General features: G+C 33.8%; 1 protein-coding gene across 2 annotated transcripts in view; it reads left to right on the top strand.

The window, feature by feature from the left end:
• Window positions 1-22,384, top strand: part of WAPL (WAPL cohesin release factor) — a 72,996-nt gene that overhangs the window by 36,293 nt on the left and 14,319 nt on the right. For both annotated transcript variants that reach the window (XM_081267914.1, XM_081267913.1), the window contains exons 5-13: window positions 8,034-8,129; window positions 9,127-9,279; window positions 9,556-9,692; window positions 10,634-10,745; window positions 13,552-13,779; window positions 16,867-16,978; window positions 17,329-17,426; window positions 19,432-19,508; window positions 21,927-22,102. In XM_081267914.1, coding sequence (XP_081124040.1) covers window positions 8,034-8,129; window positions 9,127-9,279; window positions 9,556-9,692; window positions 10,634-10,745; window positions 13,552-13,779; window positions 16,867-16,978; window positions 17,329-17,426; window positions 19,432-19,508; window positions 21,927-22,102 — 1,189 coding nt within the window. The remainder of the gene's footprint in view (window positions 1-8,033; window positions 8,130-9,126; window positions 9,280-9,555; window positions 9,693-10,633; window positions 10,746-13,551; window positions 13,780-16,866; window positions 16,979-17,328; window positions 17,427-19,431; window positions 19,509-21,926; window positions 22,103-22,384) is intronic.

The raw sequence follows: 22,384 nt of genomic DNA, 5'->3' as shown, positions 1-22,384 counted from the left end.
TAGGATGCCATATTTTATGGTCAGTGCTGGCAGAAAGATAGAATCTGGAGGAGCATGAATGAAACTTCAGAGTTTTCTGATAGTCTGATTTTAGTTTCTCTAGAAGAAAGCAGTCACTTAAAAGAAAGGTTTCCTTATGGCATTTTATAATTGTGTGAGGTCCTTGGGAGCATTATTTCCTGTTAACTTTACAACTGGCTTTCTCTCTCTCTCTCTCTCTCTCTTTTTTTTTTTTTTTTTTTTTTTTTTTTGGTGGTGCTGAGGATTGAACGCAGGGCCTTGTGTATTCGAGGCAAGCACTCTACCAACTGAGCTATATGCCCAGCCCTACAGCAGGCTTTACAGCTGGCTTTATCTGTCATTTTAACCAGATTTTTACAGTCACAGTGAATTTTTACTTACTCATATGTTTATTGGGCCAGATGAATGTCCCAATGCATTCTGATATTCTACCTTTTTTTCCCCTTTAAATTTTATTTTGGATAATTCCTTTTCTATCTCTTTTCTTCCTTCCTCTTCTCTCTCTGGAGAACTTACAAAATTAAATAATGTAAAATACAAACACCTTTTCTCCTGATTATCCTGTTGACATTTTTTTTTCACTTTGATGAAGCATGAGGATATACTTCATCCCTCCCCAGCACCCAAATGCATATACCTACATATTTTTTCTTGAATATACAGGTAAAGTCTATATATCGTAGTCCTTTATTCCTCAGAATTTTGTATTTCCTAATCAGTTACATATTCACATCACACTGTTATCAACTTTAGTGAATATAATATTGTTTTACATTATTTACCTAATCTGTTTTGTTATTTTTTATTACATGATCTAGTTAGGGGGAGATATTGAATTTCGTGATTATATGTCATTAGTCTCCTTTTATCTAGAGCGTTTCTTCATCCTCTTAGAAAGAGCTCCTCAGTTTTGGTTTGTTCTGATATTTTCTTCTTCTCTTACTATTATTATTATTATTGGGTACCAGCAGTGGAACCCAGGGATGCTTAATCACTGAGCCATGTACCCTGCCCTTTTTGTTTTTTATTTTGAGACAGGGTCTCACTAAGTATTGAGGCTGGCTTTAAACTTGTAATCCTGTCAGCCTTCAGAGTCAGTGGGATTATGGTGTGCACCACCTCGCCCAGCCAGTTGAATATATTTTCCTGATTAATTCAGATTGTGTATTCCAAACTGTGGTGTATGAGGTAGATGTCTTTTTTGTGTCCTTATCAAGATGCCACTCTCAGGGATGTTGGGCATTGTCCATTTCTCCACTGTATAATCACTACTTTTCTTTTTCACTTGTAACTAAAAAGCAATCTGTATAAAGAATACTTATAAATGCCCTGTTCTTTATTAGAATATGTGCTTATTTGGTATGTGTACAGTTGTTGATCCTTTCCTGTTCCAATGCTTACTACATTGGTTGTAAAATGATAATTGTCCAAATCATGTACTCCCTTCACATTCCAAAGTCCTTTGAAGTTCTGTAAGCATGAGGATACACTATTTATCTGTTTCTTTTGTCAATATGAGCTCATTTTTTTTCCTCCTGATTTGATTGAGATTAAACTAGACAAAAAGTGTATATGTGTGTATATCTGTATTTGTATGTAGTATACAATGTGGTGTTTTGATGTAAACATATATTACCAGCATCAAGGTGATTTAACATATCCATCATTTCACATAGTTGCCATTTTCTGTGGACGTGTATTCTTGGTTAAGATGCTTAAGATCTCATAGCAAATTTTTTTTGTCCTGGGGATTGAACTCAGGGGCACTCGACCACTGAGCCACATCCCCAGCCCTATTTTGTAGTCTGTTTAAAGACAGGGTCTCACTGAGTTGCTTAGCACCTCACTTTTGCTGAGGCTGGCTTTGAACTTGTGATCCTCCTGCCTCAGCCTCCCAAGAGGCTGGGATTATAAGCGTAAGCCACAACGTCTGGCCTTTTAGCAAATTTCTATGCTTATTAACTGTAGTCATCATACTTAGACATCTAGAACTGGATCAGCTGAAAGTTTCTACCCTTGTACCAAAGTCCCATTCCTTAGCCACTGGCAAACACCTTTCTACTCTGTTTCTGTGAATTTTACTTCTTTAATGAATCCCTCTTTTTCCTGAATAGCTCATTATTTATACAGTATTTATTTTGGAGCTAAATTTACCCTGATTGGCCTGGGGGAGCCTTTTTAAGTCCCTGTCATTCCTTGCTTTCTGGCATAACATGATATTCCATATTTATTCTGTACCTGCTCAACTCCTGGAATCAGGCCTATTTTCTGATGGGTACTTATTCCTTCTGGTTGGAGATGAATGGTATTACAGATGAAGATTATGGTGGTATGGCAGTGGGAGTGCTTGTTGCTTCTTGGCCTTTTTAGCAGACTGAGATAAAGAACATGCATGCATATGCATATGCATTTACATACATATAAATATACACATATGCATGTAGTAGATTGATGCATATGTACATGTCTATTCTAGAAGTAATGAGTTCACACAGATACCTACAATATCATCCCATCTTCAAAAGATTCTTTGTTTCCCTCTTCTTTGTGGTGGGCAACAGGAGCACATTGAGTTTTTTTTTTTCCTTCTATTCTTATTGATCTAATTTATTTTTGGTTGAATATATAGACATTAGCATGGTTCCAAAAGTCAGAACTATACAAAAAGCTGAGTTCAGTGAAGAGTGACTTCATCCAAGATCTGTTCCAGCCTATTATCCACCCCTTGGAGGGAATGGACTTTATTGTTTTCCACTCTTCCCTTTCATTTTTTTTTTATAGTAATAGCCAGATGTCTCTTATTTCCCTTTAGCTGTAAATTTTTCACACAGTCTTCTGTATTACATTTTACAGAGTGTAGTTACTAAAATAGACATGGTAGGTTTTATTTAGGGATTTTTGTAGTTTTCTCTTAAGTAATTTAATGCTTTGAATATCTAATGTGAGGTTTTTCCCTTAGTTTAGGATAATTTGAGATTATAGAGCTAAAAGATAATCTTTGTAACACTTTCTTCTTCATTATTCTACTGCTTTTGCCACCCATCTTGAAAATTTTCTAAAGGGAAAAAAAAAAAAGCTCCAGATTGATTTTTTTTTTTTTCCCTTTCCTTCCCCATTTTTGAATTGGCACTAAAATACCGTATACACACAGTTATGCATTTCAGCACTGTATAGAGTTTTTTAGTTGTACTTCATGATGGTTGAATTACTAATGAGAGTGCATTTCTGTTTTCATGAAATCTATTGTGGATAAGGCTGGATGAATTTTAATCGGCTTATTGTTTTTGTCCTCACTTAGTACATAGTCTTGTTTAAAATTTATAAATAAACTTGGTTCTGTTTTTTTTTTTTTTTTTAATTAATATGACTTAAAAACAGCCAAATTTTTTCCCCTTTAGGATCCAGTTCAATTGAGAATAGCATAATATTGTCATTTCTCCTTAGGTTTTCAGAAAGGAACTCTTCTTTCTTCTGGTTTATGATTGTAATTCAACAAGCCAATCTGTTTATCACTATTTTGACTGTCTTGGTACTGTAATTGTAAGAACCAATTTTTATCCATTGTTTTCATAGAAACTAGATTATCTCCTATAGATAAGTGCCACCTTAGCTAGATTTTAATGGAGGATTACATTTGAAATTCATCTTTTTTTTGTTGTGCCCCTGGACAACTGAACAATAGAGGATATAGGATGTTTAAGATAACTAGTACTTGAAATGTGCTAAAATGTTTTGAAATCTTTAGAATGTTAAAGAGTATTTAAAAGGGTTTTGTTGTTGTTGTTATTCCAGATATTGTCATTAGCTTGCAAAGCAAACAAGTCACAAATTCTTTTAACAAAAAGAAAGGTCAAGGAATCTGGATTATGCTATTTATCTGCTTTTTAAACCAAAATAAAATCAATAAGATTAAAGACAAACATACCTGGTGATGTACTCAGAATGACCCAGTTAAAGCTTAGCTAGATTTTTGAGGAATGGAACCCAGGGGTTCTTAAGCACTGAGCCACATCTCTAGCTCTCTTTTTAAAAAATTATTTTTAGACAAGGTCTTGCGAAGTTCTTGAGGTTGGTTTTGAACTTGTGATCCTCTTGCCACAGCCTCCAGAGTTTATGGGACTATAGGAGTATGCTACCTTAGCTAGATTTAAAATGGTAGTCACCAGAGGTGATCCAAGGAGGTTCTGGAGAATGAGACCTTGGGTTTTATTTCAAGGTCTTATGAAGTTATAGGTCTTAATATGGGGGAGGGGAACTGCTATGGATACATCTATCTAAAAATTAAATAACATCTAGATATTATATCAAGTAGAAATGAAATCAACTTAGGACAAAAGTAAAGAAAGAATTTCTAGATGTGTCAGGTAAAAGACACAAGTAGAAATTAATTTAGAAAAGCAAGAAGTACACATTCACAGGAGAAAGCAGATTGAGAATGAGGCATACCTTTTGGAGTCTCGGGCTTGTTTTAAGGGAAACTGAGAGGGGGTGTGAAAAGATGTGGGAATGTCATCAGTCTGGTGGTAGTGAGAGGGCTTATGGTGGTCTGACTGTTCTCAGGACCCTTAAGTTGATTTTTTTCTCCATTATCTGATAATAGATGACATTGAGAAAGTATCCTATATTGTAGGTTTTGCTCATCTATTCTAAAAATACATATTATTGGGGGGCTAATTAACAGTGCACAGGCCATTTTTCTTACATGGCTGAATTTCCAGTTACTTAAGATTGTGAGTAAAGATTTGTAGATTTCGGGAAATTTTGGAAATGACAGGCCTGAGGAAAAAGTGGCTTGGGGAACAGTAGGCCTAGGAGGCATACATCTTTGTGTAAAGATTCAAGGAACTTTTTAGCACAGGTTTTCAGATTAAAATTACATTCTCCTTGTTCTTCTTTGTGTTTCCTATTTACCTTTTATTCTTCTATTTCAATATAGATGATTTTGGTTTTCCATGAAATTTAATTGCTGTTTGGTATTTTCAAATACTTTTGAAATGAATGAAAACTTCACTTTGAATGAAGTTAGAATGTGACATCAGTTTTGTATAGCTTACATAGTTCACTTAGGAGAATGTAGAATTCTTGTGTCATTTTATTTACTTATGTATTTTTGTTGGGATTGAACCCAGCAGCACTTTACCACTGAGCTGTATCTCCAACCCGCCCCCCCCTCTTTTATTTTCTATTTTGAGAGGAGTCTCTTTAAATTCCAAGGCTAGTCATGAACTTTTCATCCTCCTGACTCAACCTGAGACACTAGGATTGAAGGTGGTGCCACCATGTCCAGCTCTTGTATCATTTTAGAATCAAGTGAGGAGCTTACAGTGAGTGATTGTGCCTTCTTTTTCTCCTTTCCTGTTTTTAACTCTTCTCCCCCTTGTGTGTGTACCTGCTCTACATTATCGGATGTTATTTAATTTTTGGGTAGATCTTCATTAGCTCTCCTCCTCCATAATAAGCCCTATAACTTTGTAGACTTTAAAGTAGAACTGAAGGAAAAGTTCTAAGTGAATCTGTTTTTCTTAGAATTACTCATTAACATTAAAATGGCAAAACATCACCAAAAACTTTTTAAATATAATAGTTTTTATCAAATTGATTGTTGAACAGAGTAAACAAAAAGTTAATTTAATATGACCTTTTAATATATATGATATTCAGTTTTTCTGCATGCTGTTGTGCCTCAGGGGCTTTTGAGATGACTAGAATAGTGTTCCGCCAGTCTGCTGTTCTTTGTAATAACATTTGTTAACAGTGTTTTTATGTCAGGTTTCCCATTTGTTGATCCCAGTCCCTGTGAGGTGGATAGACCACTTCTTAGTTTTCTTATGTGTCACACTGCATGGTGCAACATAACAATTAACAGTGATATTTAATACTTAACATGGCATCTATTGTTTAGTGTACTCTTCTTGTTTTTTAATTTAGAACCATGAGCTGCTGTGCTAATTTTGTTATTTGTGGAACTAGATAACCTTTTTATTAACTAAAAGATCATTATCTAGAGTCAATACTTTCTAGAAGGAAAGAAAATGATTTAGTTTTGAGACACCTGTTCTTTTTTCTTTTTGTGGTGGTGTGTGTGTGTGCTAGGAATAGAAGCCAGGGCCTTGCACATGCTAAGCAAGCATTCTGTCACTGAGTTACAACCCCAGCGTATGATACCTATTCTTAACAAAAGCCTGAGCTCTGACTGGACTGGGGGTATTAGAATTTGCTCAAATCAAGGATCTAATATAGGTGATGTTCAAGAGGAGTATAAAAAGTAATAAAGAGGGCTGGGGATGTGGCTCAAGCGGTAGCGCGCTTGCCTGGCATTCGTGCGGCCTGGGTTCGATCCTCAGCACCACATACAAACAGAGATGTTGTGTCCGCCGAAAACTAAAAAATAAATGTCAATCTTTCTCTTAAAAAAAAAAAGAAATTAAAAAAAAAGTAATAAAGAGCTAGGTTTAAATCTTTTGTCTATATCTGTGCTTTGTGCATTGGAAGACCTGATCAAGTCATTGTATGAGTGCTTAAATTTTTTAGACTACTAATGAATCACCAGTTTATGTAAACTTGGTATATATGAATAATGAGAATGTAGATTTTTCATCAGTCTTGAAGTATGCTTTCCCTTTTTTTCTCTTATTTTTTATGTATAGTACTTAAAATATGAGCAGAAAATCTGTAAAACAAATTTATTTCAAATTTAAAAGAGATAATTTCACTTTCGTAAAGGACAGAAAAGATGAGTTGTTACTTTTTTTTGCTGGTTCTTTTTATTTATAATGACAGTAGAATCCATTATTATATAATTACACAAACATGTAATATCTTAATTCTAATTGGGACCCCATTCTTGTGGGTGTACATGATGGTAGGATTCACTGAAGTATTTTCATATATGTACATAGGAAAATTTATATTATGTTCATTCTACTGTCTTTCCTATTTCTGTCCCCTCTCCCTTTTCATTCCCCTTTGTCTAATCTACTGAACTACAACCCATGGGGGGGGGGATTTTTTTTTTCAAACTTTGGTTTGGGGAATTGGCTTATTTTACTTAGCACAATAGTCTCCACCATTTACTTGCAAATGCCATAAAGTCATTCTTTATGGCTGAGTAATATTTCATTTTATATATATATCACAATTGCTTTATCTTTTCATCTGTTGAAGGGCACCTAGGTTGGCTCCATAGTTTAGTTGTTGTGATTTGTGCTGCTGTAAACATCGATGTGGCTGCATCGCTGTAGTATGCTGATTTTAAATCCTTTGGATGTATGCTGAGGACTTTTTTTGTTGTCAGTCTTTGTTTAATCAGTTTTCTTTTGAAAGGTTTTTTTTTTCTTTTATGCAGATTTAATCCTATGGATTGATTTTTTTTATAGATTTAGTTATTCTTAATTCTTGAAATTTATAGTTTCAAAACAATTTTTTTCATAAGCTTTAATAAATTGATTTGACAACAGAGTAACCTGAATTAATGCAAGGCAATTTACATCTTTATCTGATTTTAGTGTGAACACTTAAAACATTTTGCTGCAGAATTCATGAATATTATTACATGGTACTCCTTTAAACCTCCACTGTTTCTTGTAAGGTATATGTCCCATATTTTACCTTTATGAAATTTGAAAACTTCAAATGATGTACACAGCTGGGCTCAATCATTTCATGGAAATGGGTATGGACCTGTATTGCCTGTAATAAGCTGCTTGGTTCTTATTTTTGGAAGATTGAACATATAGTGTGAGGAATAAAATTTGCCAGATATTGAACTAAATATTATTGAATTAAGTTAATACAAGCATGGCAAGAGGTTCACACTCAAGTGCCACCTTTGGGTATATTTGCACAGTACACCAGCTGCCCAGTTTTATGACCAAATACCACAGTGAGTATGTCTGCCATACAAATGGGAGCCTGATGGTAATAGCACTCATCTTTCCTCCTCTGGGATATATGTTTATTCATAAGGATGCAAAGTAAAATGGAGGCAGTTAATCTTTTTCTTATTTCTCTAGTCACCTACAAAAGCTGTATACAATGCTAGACATTGGAACCATCCAGACTCAGAAGAACTACCTGGGCCACCAGCAGTAAAACCTCAGAGTGTCACAGTAAGTGTACCAAAGTTTTTTATTTTGTGTTCTTTAATATTGAAATTTGTATTGACCACTAACAGCTATTCTGCCAATTATATTCTGCATGGATATCAAAGTGGCTTTCTCTTCTTAATTTACTTTTCAGAGGGGAAGCCCTTCTGTACTCCATCTAGCATTTCTTTTCAATTCAAAAACTGAATTGAAGAAAGATTATTATTGAAACGTTTGCTTTAGAATATCAGACATTAAAACTACCAGGTTAACAATTAAGGCTTTAGTCATCTAAAGCTATTGTCAAGGAATGACTTCTTTATAAAAAACAACAACAACAATATTGAGGATAAAGAATATTTTTTGGGGGGGGTTGTTTGTTTTTTGTTTTGTTTGTTTTTTGATGCTGGGGAGTGAACCTAGGGCCTTGTATGGTAGGGAAACACTCGACCACTGAGCCTTATCCCCAGTTTTAGGAATAGCGATATTTCTAAAACTCATTGCATACTTTTCCTTTCTTAAGTTGATTATATTAAAATTCCTTTTGATAGTATAAACTCATCATTATGTGTACTAATAATTATCTACCATGTTGATGTATGCTATGTTATTGATAGCTGTTTATTTCTACTCTAAACTACTTCAGCTTCCTATATTTCCAGGATTCTTTGGTCTGTTTTGTTTTTTCCATCCCATCCCTAGCTGCTTATCAATGCTATTTATGCATGCAATTGTGGTTCTTAATTCTTTGAATGGTCCTGGAGACAAATAACAAGTTACATTTAAAGGTTAAAAGATTTAAAAGACCAGAAGCAATTTCTGAGTGGTTCTTTTGTGTGTAAATCAAGTCTTACCTAGTAGTGCATGGAATTTAAAGTATCTCTTAGGACCTTTTAGAAGCCTCCCTCCCCCTTTTTAAAAAACTTATTTTTAAAAAACTAAATTTGTCAGATAGGCAAGATGTTACTTTTTAAAAATATATTTACTTAGACCAACTAATTGAATACAACTTTATTAATAGGTGAGGCTGTCTTCAAAGGAACCAAATCAAAAAGATGATGGAGTTTTTAAGGCTCCTGCACCACCACTCAAAGTGATAAAAACTGTGACAATACCTACTCAGCCCTACCAAGATATAGTTACTGCACTGAAATGCAGAAAAGAAGACAAAGAAGTAAGCAGCCAAATACAGTTTTACTGCACGTGGATAGATTTTTGTATGTAACATTTAGCATTTTAATGTCTTGAACAAATATCAGTACCCTGATAGCAGCAGTTTGAACCACAAAATTATCTTGTCCTACAACATACCAGTGTTTTAAAAAATATTTTTGTTGCCATCTAACAAACTGATGTATATACTTTGATGTGAAATATAGTGGACCTGTAGATGCAAGTATGCTAGTTCATAGTTACAAAAGAGGTGGACTTATTTTTTTTTTCTTGGCAGTTATATACTGTTGTTCAGCACGTGAAGCACTTCAATGATGTGGTGGAATTTGGTGAAAATCAAGAATTCACTGATGACATTGAGTACTTGTTAAGTGGCTTAAAGAGCACTCAGCCTCTAAACACACGTTGCCTTAGGTAAGATCTTATAACTATGTGCATGTTACATTTTACTAAATTTTTTCACCTGGGTATTGCCAGAAAAAGCCAGACATTTTTTCATCGTGTATAGCCAACAATGTATTAAAATGTGATCAGTTTCTTATAAAGAATCTGGTTATATATAATATAGAGAAAACTGGGTGATCAGTCTTTTTTTTTTAAATTTATTTTTTAGTTTTGGGTGGACACAATATCTTATTTTTATGTGGTGCTGAGGATCTAACCCAGTGCCTCATGCATGCCAGGTGAGCGCACTACCTCTTGAGCCGCATCCCCAGCCCTAGTGATCAGTCTTTTCAGCATAGTATAAGTATAATTTCTAGATGCTTAAAAAAATAGTGTACTAAAGTTTTTTTTTTTCCTGCCATCCCAGTTTCAAGCATCAAGTAATGAATTAGGTGAGAACTTAAGTATCCTGTGATATGAATCATCTTTTGCATAGTATAATTGATCAAATGTCATGGTTTGGTTGAATTATCTGGTCAGTTGGAGTATATCCAATCAAGTGTAATTATTTATAGTTTTCATATCAGAAGCTTTATGAAATGTAGCTGGGTCTTCATGCTTTTTATGATAGTAGTAATGTAAGGAATAGACAGTCATTGTTTTAAAAATAACTATACCCAGTCACATACTAAGCATCGGTATATTAATAATTTGATTTTGCCCATGGGTTTTAGGTTTTTTTTGTTTTGTTGGGGTTTTTTGGTGCTAGTCATTGAACCCAGGACCTGTAGCGTGCTAGGCAAATATTCTCACCACCTCCAACCTTGCTTATGGTTTTTATATTAGAATTGGTATGGGCAAAACTTTGACTCTGATTCCTCCTTTTTTTTTTCTCCCTTGTTTTGACATTATGCAAACAAAAACTAATATAGCTCTTTTCACGTTTCTGAACATTGTCTATTTTCTTCTAGTGTTATTAGCTTGGCTACTAAATGTGCCATGCCCAGTTTTCGAATGCACCTGAGAGCACATGGAATGGTCGCCATGGTCTTTAAAACTTTGGATGATTCCCAGCACCATCAGGTATTTTAAGTTTCTGAGATTGGGAAACATTATTGAGAAATTTTGGTCTGATGGACTATAAAAAATACCCTCACTGAATATTCTTATAAATATATCCTAATTATACTTAGGTTCATTTTATTTGCCGAACATGTAGAATTTAATGTTATAACTTTTTGTTTAACATTTCACTTGATTATGTTCTCGGCAGTATTTTTTTTTCTTTTTCTTTTCTTTCTTTCTTTTTTTTTTTAATTTTATTTACATATTTTTATGTGGTGCTGAAGATCGAACCTACAGCCTCACGCATGCTAGATGCACGCTCTACTGCTGAGCCACAACTTCAGCCCAGTATTGTTTTTCTTTCTTCCTTTCTTTTTAAAAAGAGAGAGAGAGAATTTTAATATTTATTTTTTAGTTTTCGGCAGACACAACATCTTTGTTTGTATGTGGTGCTGAGGATTGAACCCGGGCCGCACGCATGACAGGCGAGCGTGTTACTTACTGCTTGAGCCACGTCCCCAGCCCCCTATTTTTTTTCTTAATTCATCAATTTATGCTAGAATTTTACTTACTTATAATAGCTAATATTCCATACTGGTTATTTAATTCTGTGAGCATGATTTCCTCTACTAAGGACTACTGTGAAAAATCTTCTAATGTAGTTTGATATTAATAGTATGAATAGTATGAATAAAAAAGTTCTGAAATAGAACCTAATTTTTAAACATTTTGTCCAGTGTTGAATCTGAAAGATAGCTGAATTGTTGAAGGGATTAAATTCTTCACTTTATTGTCTTTGATGCTTTTTCTCAATAGTAAAGCATAAGTACTAATATCACTTTTTTTTTAAACAAATAGCTTACGTATTTTATTTGCAACTAAGCTTGTTAACACTATATAATGAAAATGTACAAAGAATAATGTTGCAGTTTTTGGTTAGATTTAACTAATATCAGTTTTAATGTTCAGAAATGGAAGAGAATAATCTTCATTGCTAATCATTATCAATAGTGGTATTTTAAGATTGATTGCCTTATTATATTTCTTTTCAAGGACATTATGTACCTACTACAGATTGGGTGACACAGTCTGAGTCTTCTGAGACCAAAAGTAATGTGCTTAACCTTGAGTAGGCCTAAATAACTCTGTTACGTTTGTAGCACAGAAAATAAGAAGGGAGAAGAGATGAAAATTAAGAAGTAGTTTGCTTTGTTGTGTTTAAGAATGGATTCTGAGGGGCTGGAGTTGTAGCTCAGCAGTAGAGCACTTGCCTTGTACACTTGCACCACATATAAATAAGCAAATAAAATAAAGTACCATCAACAACTAAAAAAAACATTAAAAAGGAGAAGAAGAATGGACTCTGAAATGTTACTGTGTTTAGTCAGGATCAGTGGATTCCTCGAGGCCTTTACTTGGCATCTTAATTTTTGCAAATAATTTAATTGATTTAAACATTTCATCACTTGCATAATTAAATGTCTTAAGTTTCTCTACTTTGGGAGTTTCAAATTTTAATTTTTTTATTTTTATTTTTTGATTATTTTTTAGCCTGGAATATTAACTAGTTCAAAAAGTTTAAATCTTCAGATAGTAAATTTTGTTTCTATACATTGAAATAATAGAGAATATCTCAAAGATCAGAATATCTCAAGTATAAGGCATTTTGTTTCATAGTCATCCCTTGATATCTGTGGGAAATTGGTTCCAGGACCTCCACAGATAACAAAATCCTTAGGTCCGGTATATAAAATTGTGTGGTATTTGCGTGTAACTTATGCACATCCTCCTTTATGCTTTAAATCATCTCTAGGTTATTTAAAATACGTGATACAATGTAAATTCTACTATTTAGGGAACAATAACAAGGAAAAGGGGTTGTAGGTAGGTATTCAGTACACTTGGATTTTCTTTTTCCCCCTTCTGATATTTTTGGCTCCATGGTTGGTTGAATTTGGATATAAATACCAAATGCTGACTGTATTGTATTTCCATACGTTATTCTAAAATATGTCATCTTGAATATTTGTAGATTGTGGCACCTACTGTAAATGTTTATTTCAGGCATTGTAAGTTAATGTACATTGATGCAAACTGATCTGTGTGTTTTGCAGGGAAAAGGTATGCTAAGTTTTGGAAACATGATTATATACCAATTTTGAACTAAAATTTTGTCTATATCATAGAGAATAAAAAGATTGTAATAGGTTTTACATATATGTGTATATGTCTAAAAAACTGTTATAAACTTTTTATTTAGCAGAAAATGGCCAAAGAAATCTGTAATTCAACATAGATTCTTTCAGTTTGGGAACATTTACTTAGGGAACATCCATCAAGAGGAATACTTTAAGAAACAGTGTTTTCTAAATTTATTTACTTTATTAAATGCTTCCCTAGAATTTTAGGGATACCACTGAATCAGACATTTTCAAAGTTTCTAAAACAATGAACAATGAGTTTTAGGCTTACTAAACTTTTTTTTGGTCATACGGGGAATTAAACCCAGGGGTACTCTACCACTGAGCTTCATCCTCAACCCCTTTTTAATTGCTTGTTAAGTTGAGGCTCAAAGTTGCAAGTTTTCCTGCTTCAGCCTCCCAAATAGCTGGCTTTGCAGGCTGGTGGCACCGGGTACATTTTAATCTTATCTGATTGAACCCAGGGCCTTGTGCATGCAAGGCAAGTACTCTACCAATCGTGCTATATCTCCAGTCCACTTTTTAACTTTTAAATAAATGGCAATAACGGTCTTATTTCTTAAATGAGATTGTTGGTAATTGCTTTTTTTTTTCTTATTCTTTTTTTTTTCCATCTGTTGAAGAATCTATCTCTCTGCACAGCTGCCCTCATGTACATATTAAGTAGAGATCGTTTAAACATGGATCTTGATAGAGCAAGCCTAGATCTAATGATTCGACTTTTGGAACTGGAACAAGATGCTTCATCAGCTAAGCTACTGAATGAAAAAGACATGAACAAAATTAAAGAAAAAATCCGAAGACTGTGTGAAACTGTACACAATAAGCATCTTGATCTAGAAAATATAACGGTGGGTTTTTTCCTTTCTTTCGTTATAAAGTAAGGATGACTTTTTAGCTTTGAACTAATAATTTAACCTAATAATAATTTAATCTAACCTTGATTTACAGCTTGCCAAATTTAAGCACTTCCTCTCTGAAATTTTGAAACTAGCTCATCTATGTGTAGGGTTTTTGTTTTTGTTTCTTTGCCAATAAATACATTTTGTCTAATCCTTTTCTCATGTTTTCCCTTCCTCTTTCATCCTTCTTCCTACTTTAGGTTATTAGCAGTTTGAATTTTTATTCTCTGAATTTCAGGAATTAAATTTCAGAGGATTTACAAGAGCTATTTTTCAGTAGGAAGCAACTGTTTATTTCAGAGTGTCACTAAATGCTTTAAGGAACCTTGAAGAGCTCTGAAGTCTTATAAGGAAGATTGCTAGGTTCTTGCCTTTGGTTTTTTTTTTTTTTTTTTTTTTTGATACTGGGAATTGAACCTAGGGATATGTTATGGCTGAACTACATTCCCAGCCCTTTTTATTTTTTGTTTTGAGGTAGGGTCTCAATAAGGTTGCTGATGCTGACCTTGAACTTGGAATCCTCTTTGACTCAGCCTCCTGAGTTTCTGGGATTGCAGGCAGGCACTACCACAAGATTTGTTCATTATATAACCTGTCTTTTAAGTGTAAAACATTTTCACTTATTGCCTACTCAGCTGTACTGCACCATTTGACACTTAACTCTATTTAGTTAAGGTAGAGTTGGTAATGGATTCTGGCAAAGGGGTTGGGGTAAGAGGAGAGCAAACTAACTTTAAGTGGTAATGTACAAAATAACATACATTCAGTACTCTTCACATACTAGAATTGGAAAAATAGGTCTTGTGCTCAGATGGCACATCAATGATTCTTCCACATTATCATATTCTCTATATACTACCTTTAAAACTTATTTGTAATTTTTATTTATGCATAACATTTTTTACAACATCTACTAATTTTTTGAAGTTATCAGAGAGTAAATTTGTGCCTGTAATTTTTATTTGCTGCATGATTGAATGTGCTTTTATTTATTTGTTTGTTTATTCATGTTTTCTATATTGCTCAACCTTAAGGCTCAGTTTAGGTATCCACTATTAACATGATGATAAACTTGTTCAATGAATTTGTGCCATGTTTCATTGAGTTTATTAGGATGAAATATGAGTATAAAAATTGTCCTACTGTGTATTAATTACTTGACTTGCATGGTTAAACCAAAGCATCGTGGCTAATTTTAGGATACTTCTTTTATCCCCCCAGTGCCAGCTATTCTTTACTATTATGTTTGTCTTAAAATTGTGTAGTAGATAAGTGGTTTTGTTCAAAAACTGTCCCCTACACATTAGTTTTGTTTGTTACATAAATTGCTTCAGTTCTGCCTTGAAATATATCGTTAATGACAGGCACGGTGGCACTCGCCTATGATCCCAGTGACTTAGAAGCTGAGGTAGGAGGATTGCAAGTTTCAGGCCAGGCTCAGCAGCTTAGTGAGACCCTGTCAAAATAAAAATTAGAGGGTGGGGTAGGGGTGGGGGTTGCTGGAGATGTAGCTCAGTGATAAAATACCCGAGTTTAATTCCCTGGAACAAAAATAAGGATTTTTTTTTTAACTTCTGATGTGCCACTGAAAAATAATTTAAAGCAATAACATATTGTGTTCAGATATATTAAATAGCCGAGAGCTAACAGTTTCAGAGTAGTGATTTGGCTTTGGAAGACTATTTCAATTTTCAAATAAAATGCTTAAATAATAGGCTATTTATAATATACTAATTTAACCTAAAATATCAAAGATTCTTTTTTATGCTATTAGAAACAAATAGTAAAGATCCTTTCTAATAAAATAAGAAAGTTTTCTTTAATATTAAATTATATCCTTTTTTGCTAAAGAAAGAATGCCTCATTGGGCTTTAGTTTCACTCCTATGACTCATGAACTGACCAATTAAATTTGGTCATTAAATTATTCTTTGAGGTTATTAGGATGAGAACTGGGAACAAGTGAATCTGTTTTTGTGGTATTGGATTCTCGTTCTGCATTTGTCACCTTGAACAACAATTTTGTTTTTTTATAAAAACTAGATAATAAAGTATTCTAATTTGTAATTAGAATAAGTATTCTAGTTTTGTAATACTAAGATTTTCTCTGCTAAGATCTTTTGTTTGTATTTGTAAATATCTAATTTATATTCAGTTCCAAATATAATTTAGGCCAGGTTGTAAATTTGCATCTTTTGAAGGGCAGAAGCTGTGGAAAGAAAACCAGGTCTTTTTAGTCTTTGCTAATTAAAGCATTTCTTCTGTTATGCTAAAGTTCCTTTATTACATCAAGAACCAGATTGCTCTTTGTTTGGAAGTTACTACATGCTTTAAAAAAGAAAAACAATAGTTGAAGTCAAATACAGAGAGAAAAAAAACACTATCAAGGCTGTATGTATGGCTCTTACCTTTTATGCTTCTTCTGCCTGTGGTCCTGAAGCATCAGTTATTTCCAGAGTATATTTTCTCGTGGTGGGCACATGCGGCCTTGCAGTATAAAAATTTAAGTCTGGTCAGTCTGCAGCCCTTGGGTGAACATAGGGTTCAAATTACCATTTTCTACCCTTAGGTTGTTTAAAGTGTTTAAGTGGCATTCCTATAATATGCTTTGGAAAGTGGTTATTTGTTATATCCTTTGTGGTAAATTAATATATTGTTTTATGATTAAATGTATATGTATAGGTACATATACCTACTTTGAGTCCACAGTCCTACACTTGATCCTCGGTACTATAGAAATATAATAGCAATATATATTACATTGAACTGACAAAATAAACTACTTTTTCCCCCCTATAAAAATAAGTCATGTAGTTAAAAATATTTCTTCAGTGTAGACAATTCTAATAAAAGTTGGTCCAACTTTACTTATAAAAAGCCCTTAGATATAAAAGCACTTAGTATTCTATTAAAAAGTAAGCAAACTTTGTGTGTTGGTAGCATGCAGTGAATTTTGTAAAGGAAAACAGGCTCTAAAATTCTGCCTCAGAATTATTGTTAAGAGTCTGTATTCATTAATGGTGTTTCTGATTTTTAGACTGGGCATTTAGCTATGGAGACATTGCTGTCCCTTACTTCTAAACGAGCAGGAGACTGGTTTAAAGAAGAACTCCGGCTTTTGGGTGGTCTGGATCATATTGTAGATAAAGGTATGGCTATGTACATGCATAATGTTTTTATGTATTATTTAAAGTCTGAAGAAACTATTCTACTTATATACTTAAAAATTACTTTGTTAATTGTAAAAGATCTGTTCTTTTAGTACTATCTTGAAAAATCTAACTTTTGAAGCAGAGACCAGCAATACTTTGATATTAAGGGTTTGTGGAAATAATAAGAGTTATCATACATTTAAAAATATCATAAATCAAACAGAATAAACAATGTTCTCATAGGTTCCAGCATATTCATAGCATGTAACAGATGACTTTTAGTGTTAGCTAAGGGTAAGTATTGAGGTGATAAGAAGTATTAACATATTCTTTTTTCTTAAATCTAGTAAAAGAATGTGTGGATCATTTAAGTAAAGATGAGGATGAAGAGAAACTAGTAGCTTCATTATGGGGAGCAGAGAGATGTTTACGAGTTTTAGAAAGTGTAAGTATGGTTAACTATTTGGGAAAATTATTCACTATTCCCCATCTCCCTGCGTTACTATACTGGGGTTTGAATCCAGGCCTCACATATTGTAGGTGGTAAGTGCTCTACCACTGGGGTACATTCCAGCCCTTTTTATTTTATTTTTAGATCGACTTCCTAAGTTGGTCAAGCTGGCCTTGCACTTGAAATCATCCTGCCATAGCCTCCTGGGTAGCTGGGATTACAGGGTTGCATCACTGCTCTCTGGCTATTTTTTTTTTCTTTTTTAGAGAGAGAGAGAATTTTTAATATTTATTTTTCAGTTTTCGGCAGACACAACATCTTTGTTTGTATGTGGTGCTGAGGATTGAACCCAGGCTGCACGCATGCCAGGCTTGAGCCACATCCCCAGCCCCACTGCTCTCTGGCTATTACTCAGTCTTTTTTTATTTTTATAGTTGTAGATCCACAGCACGCCTTTGTTTGTTTAGTTTTTTATGTGGTGCTAAGGATCAAACCCAGTGCCTCACAATGCTAGTCAAGTGCTCTGCCACTGAGCTCCAGTTCCAACATTACTCAATTGTGTTTGGATGCATGTGCATGTGTGTGTTTGTGTGTAACTGCCAAATATTTTATATATCTCCTAGAGTTTTACATTTGTTAATCCAAGTTAACATTAGTACATTCTTCTAGCAACCAATTCTTAATGAACATTTAAATGAGCAGTTTATTATTAAAAAGAATACGTGTATCATTGCTCCAAATAAAGCCTTGCATACAGGGTTTTTAGTTTATTTGTTTCTGTACCAGGGGTTGAATCCAGGGGTTCTTAACCACTGGGCCACATCCCCGGTACTTTTTATATTTTATTATTATTTGGGGGTGAGGGGTACCAGGGATTGAACTCTGAGCACTCAACTACTGAGCCACATTCCCAGCCCTATTGTATTTAGAGACAACTACTGAGTTGCTTAGCGCCTCGCTTTTACTGAGGCTGGCTTTGAGTTCTTGATCCTCCTGCCTCAGCCTGTGGCTGCTGGGATTACAGGTGTGCACCACCATCCATGCCTGGCTATATTTTATTTTGAGACAACATGTTACTAAGTTGCTGAGGCTGGCTTTGAACTTGTGATCCTCCTGCCTCAGCCTCCCAAGCCACTAGCATTATAGGCATGTACCACTGTGCCTAGCCCTGCAGGGTTTTTTAAAAACATGTGCCAAAATTTATTCTACTCTTAATGTGGAATTCTGCTCAAGTACATTAACTTATTTGCAGAAAACAGCAGTTAAACACAGAAAATTGTTTTGGTTTTGGGTTTTGAGGATTGAATTTAGGGCCTTGAGTATGCAAGTTTTTTGTTTCATTTTAATTGATAAGCAATTTCTTAAGCTTTTTTTTTTTAAAGTCAGATTGTAGGCACAACTTAATTATAGTATTTGGCTTTGGTGGATGACAGTATTTAACTGCAATTAAGTATATTTTGTTCTTTGGCTCTTATGAATGACTAAACCTAATCCAGTACAGAATAGAATTTTACTGCCAATAAATTTCTGAATGCATAATTTGTTTATAAGGTTGAATTAGCTAGGTACTTTTAAAAATAACTACAGGAGCTCCTGGCACAGAGGAAATTAAAATTGTCCCTTTTATCTTCTAGAGGGCTTCAGGTACATTAGATATACAGATGTCATTTCTTCATTATAAGCTATGCTAAATTAATCCACTTAGGAACTTTATAAAGCATTAGTTGATTTATAAGCTGAAGATTTCTGATTCAAAGTGGTTGGCATTTTATTACAATAAATGTAAAGAATACATTAATTATGAATGAACAATTAAGATAGTGATGTCTAAATTTCATAATAAATTGGTTGCTGTTATTTTAAATCTGGAACCTACTTAGATGACAATGACTTTTCTTCCTCATCTTTGTATCTTGTGTGGTACAATGTAGAGTGGTATTGTTTGCATCAACGAGAAAGTTGGGGGTTGCCAAAATCATTTCATATTTTTCCCTTTTAGGTAACAGTGCATAATCCAGAGAATCAGAGCTACTTGATAGCATATAAAGATTCACAACTCATTATTTCATCAGCTAAGTAAGTTTTTCTAAAATCTCATGTTATTTGTTTAAAATAACTTGGATTGACCAAAAGGAATTAAGGTCATCTTACTTTCCTTCATAAAATATTCTTTTAACTTCTGTAAATCGGAATACATTATAGAGCAAAAGTTTGGAATACAGATTCTGGAGCCAAAATTGCTGGGTATGAAGTCTAGCTTCATAACATTTGCTGTATAACTTTAGACAGGTTACTTAATTGGTGTAGGTTCTTTAAAAGGTGTGGGTAATAGTTGTATCTATTATCTATCTAGGGTGGTTGGTACAATAAAATTAGTTGATATATTTAGTAATAAATTTTATATATATATATATACACATATACACACACATATATTTCAAATGTATATATAAAAATATTTGTGTAAATAATTTTAAGTTCATTTAAAGTCTTTTGAAATTATGTATGATATATACTAATGAATTGGTTAAACTATCTTTTAGGCAAAGAACTATTTTCATCATATAGTAAACACTAAGTATTATTAGTCCTCAGGGTTTTGCTTTGCTTTGTTTTTGTTGTTGCTATAGATGGACACAATACCTTTATTTATTTGTTTTTATGTGATGCTTAAGATCTATCCCAGTGCCTCACACATGCTAGGCAAATGCTCTACCACCGAGCTATAAGCCTACCTATTCCATAGTTTTGTTGTAAGCAGACTCTCCTCGCTCTCTTTTGCTGCTCTTCAGTTATACTTTTCCCCCATCTCTCTTATGTCCCTTTCTTCATTCCACACTCTCCCTGCCCAACCTTTATCACAATTAGGCTAATGCTCTAACCTGAGTGTATGTATGTATCCAGTACTGGTTCTATCTTATTACAACAGCCTCTTTTTGATATCTGTGTCCTAGTTTATCTCTGTGCCCTAGTTCTCTGGCCTTTAGCCTAGCCAGCACAATACCACAGGGAGTTAACTTTCTCTAGGTCTCTGCTTTGAAAAAAAATGATCTTAAACTCCAAGTCTCTAATTCATTATTGTTGTGGATATATGTCCAATTTCCAAATCAAAGGAAAACCTACTACAGTCTGACTCCAATATGTCTGTGTTTTAACCTCTTAGGATAATTTCAAACTTAAATTAAGTAGACAAAATGTGGTAAACTCTTGTATACATTACTTTAATAATTACCAGTTGTGTCCATCTGTACCTTCATTTTTCCCTATTCTATAATATTTTGAAGCAAATTCAAATGTCTAATCACCTCTATTTCCTTTTTTGTCTTATATATTTTATATTACATTTAATGCCCTTAACACATACATTACAGTTGTTAACCATGTGTTATTCTCCCTTACGGGAGGCGGGGGGTAGTATACTTCTTAACCCTTCACAAGTTCCTTGGAAAGGAAGTATTTACTTTGACAGATTTCAGCTCTTTCATTTTGATTAGGAAATTTATTGGGTCAAATGTCTTATAAGTGACAGTAGAGGTCAGAATTCGGTGTTAGTGAAAAAGCATTCATGTGGCATTTGAGCTTTTCAATAGAACCAGGATAGTTGCAGGGATATCATGGAAAGAGTAAACAATGTATATATATAGTTTCTTCCCTCCTTTCATAACCACAGTTTAGCTCAGTTCTACTTAAGAAAGTTGAGTTACCAACAACAACAGAATAATTCTGCCAGCATCTGCAAGCATCAGAAGAACAAATTGGGGTTAGACATCAAGAGGAACACCTTTTTTGGGGCGGTGGGAGGAATACCAGGGATTGAACTCAGGGGCACTAGACCACTGAGCCACATCCCCAGCCGTATAAAGAGCCTTATCAGATTTCCTCCATATATTTCAAACAGCAGCTAAGGATGAGTTAAATATGGTAGAATTTTCTCTTAAGGGTTTTATATGGTATATAATACATAAAGAATCACCTGACCGCTAATTTGATTCTTTATTGGACTTTTTAAAAAAAATAATGGATTTAGTGATTTAAGTAAAGCCTTTAGAAGTACTAGACTTATTTAAGGATTTTATTTCCTGGTTATTTTGGGTAGAAGCTTGAGAATTCTTGGGTATTTCTCATATCTTTTTATTACTGCCAGGAGATATGTCAATTTAAATGATATCAAGTTTTTTAAAAAATGATTTACTCTCTAAGTAATTAATACTTATCTTCACTAGAAAAGTTAGGTTTTTTAATTATTAATTTTTCCAGAATAAAAGGAAACATCCCATTGTTGGTATATGATTGAATAGTTAAAACAACTTCCAGAATAGGAAGGAAAAATATAATCTGCCAGTTTTTAGGCCCAAGTAGATAGAAAATTGGTGTAAAATGGTTTTTGCCATAATGGTGTGCATTTTATTTTCTTCCTTTTTTAATTTTTATTTTTATTTATTCGTTGCTCATGACAATACAATGATCTTGAGATACATTTTATTTTCTCTTAAGAGCATTACAGCATTGTGAAGAACTGATTCAGCAATATAACCGTGCTGAGAACAGCATATGTGTAGCTGATAGTAAGCCTCTGCCTCACCAAAATGTAACTAACCACGTTGGCAAAGCAGTGGAGGACTGCATGAGGGCCATCATTGGGGTGTTGCTCAACTTAACTAATGATAATGGTAAGTAATATTTTCTCATTGAAATTTTGTTATTACACAGAAAAAATAAATTGTTACCTTTTGTTATTTCTTTTCTTGTTTATTTGTTTGTTTTGTATATTTGTTGTAGTTGGATAAAACACCTTTATTTTATTTATTTATTTATTTATTTATTTTTTATGTGGTGCTGGGGATCGAACCCAGAGCCTCACATGTGCTAGGCGAGCACTCTACCACTGAGCCACAACCCCAGCCCCCAAGTTACTTCTTTTCTTGATGTAGTGAATTTAAAAGTTTTCATAA

Source organism: Spermophilus citellus (genome assembly GCF_964194105.1).
Source record: "Spermophilus citellus genome assembly, chromosome: 15".
Lineage (NCBI taxonomy): Eukaryota > Metazoa > Chordata > Mammalia > Rodentia > Sciuridae > Spermophilus > Spermophilus citellus.
Note: the sequence above shows the minus strand (reverse complement) of the source record. Positions and strands in the feature narration are given on the sequence as shown.